Genomic DNA, 15202 nt, shown 5'->3' with positions numbered 1-15202 from the left:
AATATCACAATCAATAATCATTTCATACGTATTTATTATGAATCTTCTGTGGGTCCAGGAAAGGCTATAAATAAATGAAACCTCCTCAACTCACGATTAATAGAGGAATTTCAATCAGAAACAGTTCAGTGTGAATTAATGAAAAAAGTACATTATAAGAATGGATTGTAATTAACTTCTATGTTAAATTTATAACTATGTATATGTAAATATATAAAACATTCAAAAGTAGTTTTCAAACTTAAGTGTTTCCATAGTTACTTTTTAAATTTATGTATAAAGTCATCAATTACCCAAATTTTGAATTAGTAGGTCCCAGAGGCTTTAGTGTATTTAATTTCCAATTCCTACTCAAGCAAAACTTTAATATTAGAGAAAAAATTTAACTGATATACAAGAAATAAATCAACACTCAGCAAAATATATACATTCTATGTTGGATTAGCTTTGGATTACCCGATCTTTCTCTGAAATGGCCTGCTGCTTATTCTGTTGTGCTTCAATTTGCTTTCGCTCTCCTTCTGTTGACTTAACCACTATGTCAGCTTCCTCTGGATATGAGTTTTCTTTGGATGCTAAAGCCTAGGAGACATAGCAGTCAGCTAAAATAAAACAAGTAATACAAGATGCATATACATTTGACCTTAAAACATAAATACCTCAAATATATTAGAATTTCTGCCACATTTTAAATAATCGAAATAACATTTTCTACTCTAATTCAAAATCTTTCTACTTATTAAAGTAAAAAGTAAAATAAGTATATAACAAATTTAACGTGCTTCTCATTTCAATTAAAATTAGTATCAAACACCACATACTGCCTGTTCTGACTTATAAGTGGGAGGTAAACATTGGGTACACATGGAACGGAAACAATGCACACTACAGACTACCTGTTGAGGAGAGAAACACTGGGGGTGGGGAGGGGATGGGAAGAAAAACTACCTATTGGGTACTATGCTCACTATCTAGGAGACGGAATCATTCACACCCCAAACCTCAGTTTCATACAATATGCCCATGTAAAAAGCCTTCATATATACCTTTTCAATCTAAAATAGTAGTTGAAATTATTTTAAATAAATAAATAAGTAGCATCCATTAAAAGTAGTTGCTCATTTATTCAACAAATATTTATTGAATTTCTATACTGGCCAGGCACTGTTTTAGGAGCTGTTTTCAGACCTAACAGTTCATTACATCTACATTACCAAACTTCTCAAATTCAATACTCACAGTCATTATTTGACCTAACACAAAATTTTAAAAATATATAATAGAGTTCACAACTACAATCAAGTTAACATATTTACCAGCAGATCTTACGTGCAATAGTAATGGTAATATTTAAAAGCACACTTTCCCCAATCACTGTCATTTTTCTCTCAATGTTTCAATCAGTGCATAAGCCAAAAAGGAAGAAAATCAGTGGGATAAAAAAACAATAATTCTGTCATCTGGGAAAGAGTAAAGCAGCAGTAGTTCTAAAGATCTCAGGCAACTTTTAGAACAATCAAGGGTCTTTAAATACCATTACACTCCCTCTGGCTTGCAAATTCATTTAGTAAAACTCTATGGTACAAAGAATTAAAATTAGAAAATCTCAATATTAAGAAATCCATAGTACAAAATACATGCAAAAAGCTTTACTTCTTCAAATAAAAGTTATAAGCAATACACTTAAAATTTAAATAACTATAGTTTACCTGATTGATTTTCCTGAGTTCATTTGTTGCTTCAAAGTTATTTGGTTCCAGTTCTAATACTCTTTCATAATCTAAGAGAAGATTAAAAAATTTCTAAAGATCAGTAATATTTAAAAACTTGTATAAAACAATCTTTTGTTGCCTGTGACAATTAGGCAACTGTCCTACAGCAAAATAAAAGAGAAACAAAGAAATACTATCATTAGGCCACTGAACTTTCTTTTTTTGAGACATTCTCACTCTGTTGCCCAGGCTGAGTGCAGTGGCGCAATCTTGGCTCACTGCAACCTCCAGCTCCCAGGTTCCAGTGACTCTGTACCTCAACCTCCTGAGTAGCTGGGACTACAGGCACACACCACCAAGCTCAGTTAATTTTTGTATTTTTAGTAGAGACAGGTTTTCTCCACGTTGGCCAGGTTAGTCTCAAACTCCTGGCCTCAAGCAGTCTTCCCATCTTGGCCTCCGAGACTGCTAGGATTACAGGTGTAAGCCACTGTGTCCAGCCAAGCCACTGAACTTTCTTCTTCTCCCCCAGGGCAGACAAAATCCTATGACAAACCATCTTCCACCAGCCCCAGGAAGGATACCTGCTATCATAAGTTGTACATCATAAAACCAAGAAGCAGGCCAGGCACGGGGGCTCACTCCTGTAATCCCAGCACTTTGGGAGGCCGAGGTGGGAAGATCACCTGAAGTCAGGAGTCAAGACCAGCCTGGCCAACATGGCGAAACCCTGTCTCTACTAAAACTACAAAAATTAGCCGGGCGTGGTGGTAGGCACCTGTAATCCCAGCTACTTGGAAGGCTGAGGCAGGGAGAATCACTTGAACCCAGGAGGCAGAGGTTGCAGTGAGCCAAGATCACGCCATTGCACTCCAGCCTGGGCGAAAAAGCGAGACTCTGTATCAAAAAAAAAAAAAAAAACCTAAGCAGCAGCAAAATCCAATTAAATATCAGCTTTATTCAGATTTTGTGATTTACAATACACAAACCTATTTTATGGAATAATAGAAGGCTTAGAATTTATAAGTGAACAAAAATGTGTTATGAGCTTTAAACACACTACCTCTTGCCTCACAAAAGCCAAGAAGACATTTTAATGCCTATTTTACAGATGAGAAACTGAAAGTCAGAGAAGATACTGGTTACATAGCTAGTACTTAGTAACATGAAAATTTGAACCAAATTCTGATTGGTGGCAAATAACACATTCTTTCTTAAAAAATCAAGATATCTTTTCAGTTCCAAAAATGACCTTTGTTCAAATACAGAAAGCTCTCTAAAGGTAGTAACTGTGATTACTCAGTATTCTCTACATAGCATCTGTTAGATAACACTGTTAAAGAATTTTTTAGATAATGACTAGAAAATACCTTTTTTGGCCTCTTCTAATTTTTGCAAAGCAAATCGAGCAGCACCTCGTCTGGAATAAGCCTTTGTATAACTTCTATTCAAGGCAATGGCTAAATTACAATCAGACTCAGCAACAGCAAATCTGCAATTTAAAAACATTAAAACAAATAAAGTTAACAAAACTAATTTACTAAACCAAAACTTCAAAATTTGTTTCTGAAATCCTTGAAAAGGGAATTTACTTGCCCACTGAAGGCATTTTTCCCACCTCCTTTTAGTTAACTAAGCATAATAAAAGCAATACTGCCATTCCTCAAAGATATTGTGGGTTTGATTCTAGACCACCACAACAAATGTCACAATAAAGCTAGTCACACAAATTTTTTGGTTTTCCAGTGCATACAAAAGTTTTATTTACACTATACTGCAATCCAGTAAGCGTGCAAAAGCTTTATGTCTAAATAACAATGTATATACCTTGATTAAAAAATACTTTATTGCTAAAAAATGCTAATAATTATCTGAGTCTTCAGTGAATATTTATCTTTGTGCTGTTGGAGGATCTTGCCTTGATGTTGATGGCTACTGACTGATCAGGGTGGTGAAGGTAGCATGTGATGCTGTTTGATAACATTTACATAATAGAACTTCTTTTAATATTGGAGTCAATCCTCTCAAACTCTGCCACTTTATCAACTAAGTTTATATAATGTTCTAAATCTTCTGTTCTCCTTTCAAAAACATTCACAGCACCTTCACCTAGACTAGATTCTCTCTCAAGAAACCACTTTCTGTGCTCATCCATAAGAAGCAACTGATCATCCATTCAAGTTTGAACACAAGATTGCAGCAATTCAGTCACATCTTCCTCCACTAAAATCTTGAACCCCTCAAAGTCATCCATAAGAGTTGAAATCAACTTCTTCCAAACTCCTGTTAACACTGACATTTTGACCTCCTCTCATGAATTACGGACACTTTTAATGGCATCTAAAATAGCTGATCCTTTCCAGGTTTCAATCTACTTTGCCCAGATCCACTAGAGGAATCACAATCTATGACAGCTACAGCCTATGAAATGTATTTCTTAAATAACAAGACTTGAAAGTTGAAATGACTCTTCGATCTATGGGCTGCAGAACGGATATTGTGTTAGGAGGCATGAAAACAACATTCATCTCCTTGTACATCTTCATCAGAGATCTTGGGTGAGTAGGTGCATTGTCAATACACTACTTTGAAATAAATCTTTTTTTCTAAGTAGTAGGTCTCAATAGCAGGCTTAAAATGTTCAGTAAACCAGTTCATAAACAGATGTGCTGTCATCCAGACTTTGTTGTCGTATTTATAGAGCACAGGCAGAGTAGATTTAGCATAATTCCTAAGGGCCCTAGGACTTTTGGAATGGTAAATGAGCACTGTCTTCAACTTAAAGTCACCAGTTGCATTAGCCTCTAACAAGAGAATCAGACTGTCCTTTGAAGCCAGGCATTCCCTCTAGCTGTGAAAGCCCAAATGGCACTGTCTTCTAACAGAAGGCTGTTTAGTCAACACTGAAAATGTGTTGTTTAACATAGTCACCTTCATCAATTACCTTAGCTAGATCTTCTGGATAACTTTCTGCAGGTTCTCCATCAGCACCTGCTGCTTCACTTTCCACTTTTGTTTAAGCTTCTTTCCTTAAACTTCATAAATCAACTTCTGCTAGCTTTCAACTTTTCTTCTGCAGCTTTCTCACCTCTCTCAGCCTTCACTAAATTGAAGAGCGCTGGGGCCTTGCACTAGATTAGACTTAGGATCAGGGGAATGTTGCGGCTGATTTGATCTTCTATACAGACCAATAAAACTTTCTCCCTATCAACAATAAGCTTCTTTTGCTTTTAATTATTTGTGTTCATTGGAGTAGCCCTTTTAATTTCCTTCAAGAACTTTTCCTTTGCATTCACATCTTGGCTAACTGGCACAAGAGGCCTAGCTTTCAGTCAGTCTTTGCTTTCGACATGCCTTCCTAAGTTTAATCATTTCCAGCTCTTCCAATTTAAAATGAGAGATCTGCGACTCTTCTTTCACTTGAATACTTAACATGCCACTGTAGGGTTTTGTTTGTTTGTTTGTTTGTTTGTTTTGAGATGGAGTCTTACTCTCTCGCCCAGGCTAGAGTGCAGTGGCATGATCTCAACTCACTGCAACCTCCGCCTCCTGGGCTCAAGCGATTCTCGTGCCTCACCCTCTCAAGTAGCTGGGATTATAGGTATGCGCCACCACGCCTAGCTAAATTTTTGTATTTTTAGTAGAGACAGGGTTTCATCATGTTGGCCAGGCTGGTCTCCAACTCCTGACCTCAAGTGATGCCACCCACCTCAGCCTCCCAAAGTGCTGGGATTACAGGTGTGGGCCACCGTGCCTGGCCTCACTGTAGGGTTATTAACTGGCCTAATTTCAATACTGTTGTGTCTCAGGGAATAGGGAGGCCCAAGGAGAAGGAGAGAGATTGGGTTGTGGGGGCAGCTGGTCAATGAAGCAGACAGGATGTACAACAACATATGGGTGTGCTTGATGGCTCCCCAAAAACAATTACAATAGAAACGTCAAAGATCCCTGATCAGAGATCACCATAACAGATACAATAATAATAAAAGAAATCTGAAATACTGCAACAATTACCAAAACGTGACACACAGACACAAAGTAAACACATGTTGTTGGACAAATGGCACCAATGGAGTTGCTTGACTTCCCTGATACAAGGTTGCCACAAACTTTCATTTTGTAAAAACAGTATCTGTGGATGCAATAAAGCGACACACAATAAAACAAGGTATGCCTATAATTCCTAATGGTGAAACATTAGTAGCATTCCCTTTAATGCAAGAAACAAGAATGCCCATTATCACTGCTTTTTCTTGGTATTACATAGAGGTCTTCACCAAAGCAGTTCCACAAGAAAGAAACACAAAGACTAGAAACAAGGAAAAAAGCCTGAAATTATTCTCAGATGATACGATGGTCCTAAAAGAAAACTCAAAACAATCTAGAGACATTGCTAGAAATATTAAAAGTTTAGTAAGGTGACTACGACAGACCAACAAGAAACAAACAAACAAAACATCTAACAAAGACCTACCAGACACAGATGCAAAAAAATTGTAAGACTGTTTTCAAAGACATTAATGACAATATACGTGGAGATATTTCACATTCACCTATAATAAAGTACAAGAACACACAATATGATTCTCTCCAGACTGATTTATAAATCTAATGCAATTCTAATCAAAATCTCAACAGGATATTTTAAGGAATTTGGGAAGATAATTCTAAAAGTTACATTGATGAGTAAAAGTCCAAGAATACCCAAAACATTCCTGAATAATAAAAGGTAGCAGAATATTCAGTATACCAAATATTAAGACTTACAATTATAATGCTATAATAATTAAAGATAGTGTGGAACGGATGTAAGGACAGGCAATAGACCAGTGTAAAGAACAGAGAGATGAGAAAGCGATCTAGGCAAACATGACATATGACAATAGTAGCATAGCAGATCCACAGGAGAAAGCAGGGCTATTCCAAAAATAGAGCTGGAAAAACCTTCAGCATATGTGAAAATGCCTAAATGTGAAAATTAAATCTTAAAAATGTTTAGAAGAAAGTAGAGGAGACTATTATGAACTCAAGCAGCAAACTATTTTTTTCAACAAATCATTTTATCAAGTCCTAATCTTTTTTAAAAAATCAATAAGTTGAACTATATTAAAATTGAATGTTTATATTCATTAAAATTCCATAAAGAAGATAAGCTACAAATTGAGAGAAGACAGTTATTATGAAAAAGACCAAAAGATTAGTATCCAGAATAAAGAACTCTCAAAATAAATAGAAAAAGCCCTAAAAAAAATGGCCAAACACCAAATAGGCATTTCACAGGGGAAAAAAAAAAAAAGTGGAAAATATATAAGATGCTTAACCTTACCAACAGTTGAGAAATGAAAACCTTACTAGTAGTTGAGAAGTGCAAAATGGCATTTCAAAGACACAATGAAACGCCATTTTACACCCACTAGATTGACAACAATTAAGAAGCCCAACTATATCAGTGTTGGTAAGGGTAAGAAACAGGCATTATTATACACCGCTAATGAGACTGTAAACTCATCCATTTACCTTTGTAACAACTGTGTAACAACAAACTACCTTTGTCATCATCCTGTGAAGCTGAACATCTACACATTTTATGACCCAACACCAAGAAACATATACAAAAATGTTCACAGCATTGCTGAAATAAGGAAGGAAAGGACAGAAGGTGGGCAATAGAAAGAGGGACAGGAGGAGGGAAGAAAGAGTGGGAGGGAGAGAGAGAAAAACAAAGGAAGAAAGGAACGAACCAACAATCCAGCAACACAAGAATAGACACATAATGGTATACTTCTAAAAAGAAATTATCCTTTGTAACAGTTACAATCAGAGCTCTAGAACTATATGCATCAAAACAAGAATGAATCATAAAAATATAATAGAGAAATAGGTGAGCCACAGAAAACTACACACAGTATGATATACTTTTAAAGCTCAAAAATAAGCAAGATTACACCATATATTATTTACCAACATATACATATATAATAAACCGTTTTTAAATCAAAAGAATGACAAATATATAATTCAAGATAGTGGTTAACTGGGAGGGAGGCAACGGACAGGATACAGAAAGGAGCATCAAGGTAACTTCAAAAATAATGGTAATGTTCTGGTTCTTAAGTTGAGAGGGGTGTTTATATAGGCTTATTTTAAATTATTCTCTGTAATTTATGTATATGATACATATATTGCAGATATCAAATATTATAAAATGTAAATATTTCCCTAATTTTTTAGAAGATTAATATCATGAGTTTCAAAGACATAAAAATATGCTATTTAAATAGTAAAAACTCAGATACCAATAAAATTTGTATTTCCAAATAATTAAAACAGTAAGAATGTCTTCCTTGATGGTGTTTATCTTTTTAAAAAACCCCTTTGATAGGTTGGTTACCTGCATATGACAAGACAATACCACATTTATATTCTTCCACATTATTTATTTTAAAAGTCAGTATGACTTAATGACAAACAAATGTTGAAACATATCTTAAGTTTTCCATAATAAATGTTCTCTAGATTAAATAGTGGATAAATAGCTTTTCAAAATAATGGGATACTGATTTCTAAAAATATCCAACTAACTTTTTTAGCTTTGTGAATTAGACAAGAACACTATTACTGAATTTTTAGAGGAATACCTCAGTAAAGTGAGCCATGGGAACAAGGTTTTAGCACCAGATGTTTAAAATGGCTTAAGCAAAATAATTCAATAAAAAGGAGTGAGCTATAAGAATTTACAGTTGAAAAGAAAATGCGATACATTCACAATCTGTCCTCCACACCTTATTCCAGAAGTTTTTTTAATAAGTCTCCATATATACATAAGACATTCACATTCACACACGTTACAAAAGTCCTTACTTTTTCAGTCTAAAATACGCTGATGCTCTGTTCGTTGGCAACACGGGATTATATGGATCGGCATCCATGCCTTTTGTGTAGCAGTCAATTGCTTCATCATATTTTCCTTGTTTGAAGTATTTATTGCCCTGAAAAAAAAGAAAATTATATAAAATGACCCTTTTTACAAATTCTGAAATTCACTACAGTTGACCCTTGAACAACCCAGGTTTGAAGGGCATGGGTCCACTTAAATGTGGATTTTTTTCAATAAAAGTCTACATCAAGTGTGCCTGCCTCCCCTTCCAACTATTCTACCTCTTCGGCCTCTGCCACCCCTGAGAGAGCAAGACCAACTCCTCTTCCCCATCCTCAGCCTACTCAATGTGAAGATGACAAGGATGGAGACTTTTAAATGATCCACTTCTACATAGTGAAATATATTTACATAAATAAATACACATTCTCTTCCTTAAAATGTTCTAATAACATTTTCTTTTCTCTAGCTTACTTTTTTGTAAGAATATAGTATATAATACATATAACACATAAAATTTGTGCTAATCAACTATTTGTGTTATCCATACTGCTTCCGGTCAACAGTAAGCTATTAGTAGTTAAGTTTTTGGGGGAGTCACAAGTTATATGCAGATTTTTTACTGCATGAGGCACTGACCCCACACTGTTCAAGGGTAACTGTATATGGTCATTGTATGGGCACAACCCAAGAGCCCAGGCAGAAAAATGAGTAAAATACCTAGCATTATATTCCTTATTGAGAATGCCAACCTACAGAAATGTAACCAAAAAAAAGCATCAAGAGTTTAATCTGAAAAGAGTTCTACCTTTGTGAAAGTAATACAGCTGGTTTTATAATAATGAGGCATCCCTCAGGGAGATACTGAACATTCCAAAAAGTAACCAAAAATAGCCTTTGATACCTGGGAGTGGAATATAATATTTATGCCAAGAATCACACACTAATTTCAAGTTACTTCAACCTACTACTAAAAACACCGGACAACTCCAGGTACAGTCTAAGCATTTTACATAAAACAGTTCACTTACTACTCCTAAGAACCCATTGAGGTTGGTAATATTATTATCATTTTACAGAAGAGATAACTGAAGTTCAGAAGTTTAAAGAACTTATCGAGATTTGAACCCAGGTAATCTGGCTCCAGAGCATGTACTCCTAACCAATATGTTACACTGCCTCCAGAGAGGGATGTAGCCAATAACAACAGAGAGTTTAAACACCTACTAAAACTGTGCTCAAGAAACTTTAGGGTCCACATGATTTTCAACATCTCCTGCTTACCTGAAAAAAAAAAAAAAACAAAACACCTAACTAGTACCTTTTCTTTTAAAACAAGAGCCTTTTGTGAATCTACATGAATCCCATCTTCTTCCGACTCTGATTCTTGAGACAGAGACTCATGGGTACTATCGTCTTTGTCAAGCTCATCAAGGATACTGTCCTAAAACCAAAAGGAGGAAAACAGTGGTCATAATTATATGATTGGGGGGGGGAAAAAAAAAAAGACATACTAAAAAAATACACTCAAATGAATGTAAATTGTTACAATCTAAGGACCTACAGGCTTACAAAGCAATCCAAATCTCTCATTGTTAAGATTATATCCAGAGAAAAAGATGCCTTTGTTTAGAAAACCAAGATGCAAACCAAGAATCTGACTATGAACTCATAAAGCTAACTGTACAAATCATTCCTAAATCACAAACTATTAGCAGTTAGGTATTATGGTTTAAAGGAAGTTTGCAAATAGCCCTAAACTAATATAATTAGCACCCATTAGCAGAGAAAGGTTTTTAAAAAAATTTTTTTCTTCCTTATTTTAAAACAAAAAACTGCTATTTTAAAACTGCTATTTTAAAACAAACAAAAGAAGAGCACATTAACTCCTAATCTTCACAATAACCTATGAGGAAGGTATAATTACCCATGTTTTCCACTTGAGGGAACTGAAATGCAGAAGTTAGTTAACTCATTCGAGGTCACTCAGCTAGTAAGTGACCAAGTCTACTTCCTCCAAGAGCTCTCAATCGATATGTTATACTGTCTCTGAGGGTATTCCAAAATATAGCTGCCTCTACCAAAGGAAAAATAAAAAATGTGCTAGTCCCATGATTCTCAATCTCTTTTGATTCACACTACTTTCATGGTAATAAATAATTTCATAGACTGCCACCAGAATTTTTCTCTTATTTTTAATATGATAAAACAATGATTTTAGTAAGATTTTATTTTTATTTTTATTTTTGAGACAGCATCTGGCTCTGTTGCCTAGGCTGGAGTGCAGTAGTGTGATGTCAGTTTACTGCAACTTCCAACTCCCAGGCTCAAGCCATCCTCCCACCTCGCTCTCCCAAGTAACTGGGACTACAGGCGTGCACCACCATGTGCAGCTAGCTTTTTATTTTTTGTAGAGACGGGCTTTAGCCACATTGGCCAGGCTGGTCTGGATCCTAAGCCCAAGCAATCTGCCCACCTCAGCCTCCCAAAGTGTTGGGATTACAGGCGTGAGCCACCAGGACGACCATTAGAGTTCATTAAAGCACTTTTAAACACAAACTTTACTTATTATGTAAACAAAATCCTTTTTGCATTCAAACACTATTTTAAAGTTATTTACATAAGAAAAAAACAAATTGCTTATAAAAATAAAAAAACTATGCATAGTTTCATTAAATGAACATTGAAACATGGATTAAAATTTAGCTATGTGTTTTAGCATGAAGATTCTAGAAATACCACCAGCCTACCAACATTGTAGCCAGGATTATCCAACCCTGCTATGCTGACATGTATAGAAAACTAACAGTAGCAGAACACTAAAGCAGCTGCTCAGATCTGAACCAGAAAGAAATGGGAATTAAACAACTATATCTTGTATAGAGACACTAAAATGACAATTGCAAGTTATGCAGTACAATCTTGATGGCATTGTCCACATACAGCAGGAGCTCAATCAGTATCTGCTGAATGAGTAAATGCCTGTGTAGAAAACACCTCTATAAGAAATCATCTGAGATGATGTCTTTCAGGAAAGGACATTATAAGAAGACACCAGCTGATGAAAAGGAACAGGCTATAACGAAAAGTCACACACAAAAAAAAATGAAGACAGTCTACATGACACTTGAGAATAAATTCTATTTTCAGAAAGTATTTCCAACAGTGATAAATTCAAGACCCAAAATTTTACTTCTCCTTTATTGGGACAATCCTGAAGCAGATGGCAAACTAAATAAAATCCCCAGCTCTCTCTTAATTAGCCTTAGTTTTATTAAGAAAAATACCACACAAATAATTTGGAAAACTGTTTGACAGTATTTTCTAAAGCTAAATGTATTTATAAACTATGCCCCAGCAAATCCCCTCTAGGGTGCTTATACCCATCAAAAGACAAGTACAAGAATGTTCACAGCAGGTTCATTCATCATAGCCCCAAACCACCAACAATACAAAAGTATTATCAATAGAAGAACGGACACAAATTAAGACATCCACACAATGGAATTCTGGTCAGCAATGAAAAAGAACTGCTGCTACTCACAATATGGATCTTAAATAATGATAGCGAAAGAAGCCAAACTTAATGCATACTGTATAATACCTTTATATGAAATTCCAAAACTGTATACAGTATGAGAGGTGAGAACAGTGGCTAATTTTGAGAGGTCATCTACTGAAAGTAAGGCCTCTGCGAGGCTGGAAACGTTCTTTTTGTTTTTGTTTTTTTGAGACAGAGTTGCCCAGGCTAGAGTGCAGTGGTGTGCTCTTGGCTCACCGCAACCTCTGCCTCCCGGGTTCAAGCCATTCTCATGCCTCAGCCTCCCAGAATGTTCTATATCTTGATCCGAACAGTGGTTTCACAGGTGTACACTTGAGTAAAAATTCAGGAAGATGTACACTTAAGATTTTTGGACTTTATGTACATTATACCTTAGTAAAAATGTTAAACAGAAAAATGCAGAGAAAATAAACAGAGAAATCAGACAGTGGTTACTTCTGGGAGTAGAAGGGAGAAAACAACATGGGATCAGAAAGGAGCACACCAGTAGCTTCAAAGATATTGGAAAAATTCTCTTTAAGTTAGATAGTAGGCTCATGTATTCATTTTATTACTATGCTTTAGAACATATATCTCTACATATTCTTTGGTATGAATCAAATATTACATAATAAACACTTGTTTAAAAACTAAAGAGGAATATATATTCCAAATTCATCAGCTGGTTATCACATCCCCTAACACACATACCCCTAACCAAATCAACCCTTAAAGTAGATCGGAGTGCAGAATAGGGCTGGCCAACAGGTTCTCTTTCACAGGCTGACACGACAGTGGCTGCTTGAAACAGGCTGCTTGAAACACTGGTAAAGGGTTGTAAGGCAGAGCACTGGTGGTGATTCTCCAAGTATGTTGTGTATCACATGTGGGAGATGGGAGGACACACATCTGCTATCCCAGTCTAGAAGGGTAAAGAAGCCCAACTTCCTGGGATCAAGATAGGCCTATGTTTATTGTTACACAGCCCCAGTCCTAAGACTAGACACAAAGGCATTCTCTTTTAACAGATTACTGCAGGTCCTTCAGTTTACAACAAAGACATCTGCACAGTCATTCTTTTCTGGGAGTATCTTAGAATTCTGGCTGTTTAGGGGTTAGAGAAGGTGGCGAAGAGGGGAGCAGTACGACTATAAAGGGATGGCACAAAGGGAATCTTTGTGGTGGTGCCATATATCTGCATCTTAATTGCGGTTGGGTTATCCAAACCTACACGTGGGATAAAATAACATAGAACCATACACACACTATACCAATGTCAATTCCTAGTTTTGATACTGTATACTACAGCTAAGAAAGATGTAACCACCAGAGGAAATTGGATGAAGAGTACACTGGATAAATAAATAGTAATAAGTAAATAAATAGTAATTTTTGTAAAAAGAAAAAAAAAAGAATAAAATCCTGGCTGTTTCAGCCACAATTCGCTGAAAGAGGATTGCAGGAAAAAAAAATTATCTCATTAAAGAGCTATGTAATTAAATGTTTATTCCACATAAAATCATGTATAAGAGAAAGACACAAGCCATAACCCTACATTCTTTTTCACTTAGCCCATGACTATCAGCTAACTCCCAGAAACTTTCACTCAAATATTAAGAAGCAAACGACTAGACTAACTTACGACATCAAGTTTTGCCCATGCCTCATAATCATAAGATTTTATCCTGTTTTTTGTGTTTTCCTCTTTGGTTTTTTTGGAAGGCTCTTTAGCTTTGCCTTTCTTCTTTTTCCTAAAATTCCCATTTCGAATAGGAGGTAAATTCTGAGGAGGGAAAAAAAAAACACAAAGTTGTGAGTATTATGCTCTGTTATTCTTTGTATAACTAGCTATGTTTAAAATTCTCACTATATTATATTTTCTTATAAGCATTAATTTTAAAGTGTTTAAAAAGACCAATTTACCACCTTCACTTATAATAATTATGCTTGAAAAGTTTAATTCATACTTTGAGTGTTGCACATTGTTCAATCACAAGAAAAAAGTATTACCTAGAAATTCTAATTATACCTTTAATTTGCAATCCTAAATTCAAACTTCAAAAACGACCTATCTTCAGCCTTAGTACGATGAACCAGCAGTAGTGCAAACGCAAACTGAACTGCCTCCATATTATGTACAGTATGAAAAACCCAGCCATATTTAAATGCACTGTCTTAAAACTTTTGGTTGAACCTACGTACTATCTGCATTTTTATGACAATATGGTATGTTAATATATCATCAGTATATAACTACACATATTTTTATACACACACTGCTCTATATATTTTATGATGTTAGTCATTTATTTACCTCTAAGTATTATCACATGATCATCCTTTCGGTAACTAGTCACTAAGCCTTAAAATATAGTAATATATTTAATTATTACAAAGACTTTTTGAAAAGCAGAATTTCTAAAAACATTGACGGTGAGCCGGGCACAGTGGCTCACGCCTGTAATCTCAGCACTTCGGGAGGCTGAGGTGGGCGGATCACTTGAGGTCAAGAGATTAAGACCATCCTGGCCAACATGATGAAACCCTGTCTCTACTAAAAAACAAAAATACAAAAAGTAGCTGGGCATGGTGATGCGCACCTGTAGTCCCAGTTACTCAGGAGGCTGAGGCAGGAGAATTGCCTGAACCCGAGAGGTGGAGGTTGCAGTGAGCCGAGATCGCGCCACTGCACTCCAGTCTGGTGACAGAGTGAGACTCCATTGCAAAGAAAAAAACAAATAAAAAGAAAAAACAAATTGACAATGAAGCAAATCACTTCAATGTCAGTATTTTCACAAAACATTTTTAAAAGTTATGCTTTATTTTTATAAAAACAGTTTTGGTGGATCTTAATTAGGAATTCTTAATTTACCTCTTCAGGAACACCATTCTGTCTTCTTAGTTCCATATCCTTTTGTTTAATGTCTTTTTCCCAGTTTTCTAAATCCCTCATAAAGTCTTGTAATTCTTCCGCATTTTGTTTCACTTGTAGTTGTAATTCGATTGCTTTATTTGCTGAAGTCATTATGGCCTGCAGAGTTTTGAACAACCAACCTCTGATAAGAATAGGCC

The 15202-nt window shown here is 35.6% G+C and overlaps 1 protein-coding gene across 2 annotated transcripts in view; it reads right to left on the bottom strand.

Moving 5' to 3' along the window:
- Positions 1–15202, bottom strand: part of RPAP3 (RNA polymerase II associated protein 3) — a 43701-nt gene that overhangs the window by 25288 nt on the left and 3211 nt on the right. For both annotated transcript variants that reach the window (XM_009180579.4, XM_021922248.2), the window contains exons 2-8: positions 15003–15161; positions 13773–13913; positions 9911–10033; positions 8574–8701; positions 3083–3204; positions 1710–1780; positions 457–582 (exon numbers count right to left, since the gene is read on the bottom strand). In XM_009180579.4, the coding sequence (XP_009178843.2) occupies positions 457–582; positions 1710–1780; positions 3083–3204; positions 8574–8701; positions 9911–10033; positions 13773–13913; positions 15003–15155 (864 nt within the window). In that variant the 5' untranslated portion in view covers positions 15156–15161. The remainder of the gene's footprint in view (positions 1–456; positions 583–1709; positions 1781–3082; positions 3205–8573; positions 8702–9910; positions 10034–13772; positions 13914–15002; positions 15162–15202) is intronic.

Source organism: Papio anubis, unplaced genomic scaffold, assembly GCF_008728515.1.
Source record: "Papio anubis isolate 15944 unplaced genomic scaffold, Panubis1.0 scaffold173, whole genome shotgun sequence".
NCBI lineage: Eukaryota > Metazoa > Chordata > Mammalia > Primates > Cercopithecidae > Papio > Papio anubis.
The sequence above is the reverse complement of the archived record's forward strand: the minus strand, read 5'-3'. Positions and strand labels throughout refer to the sequence as shown.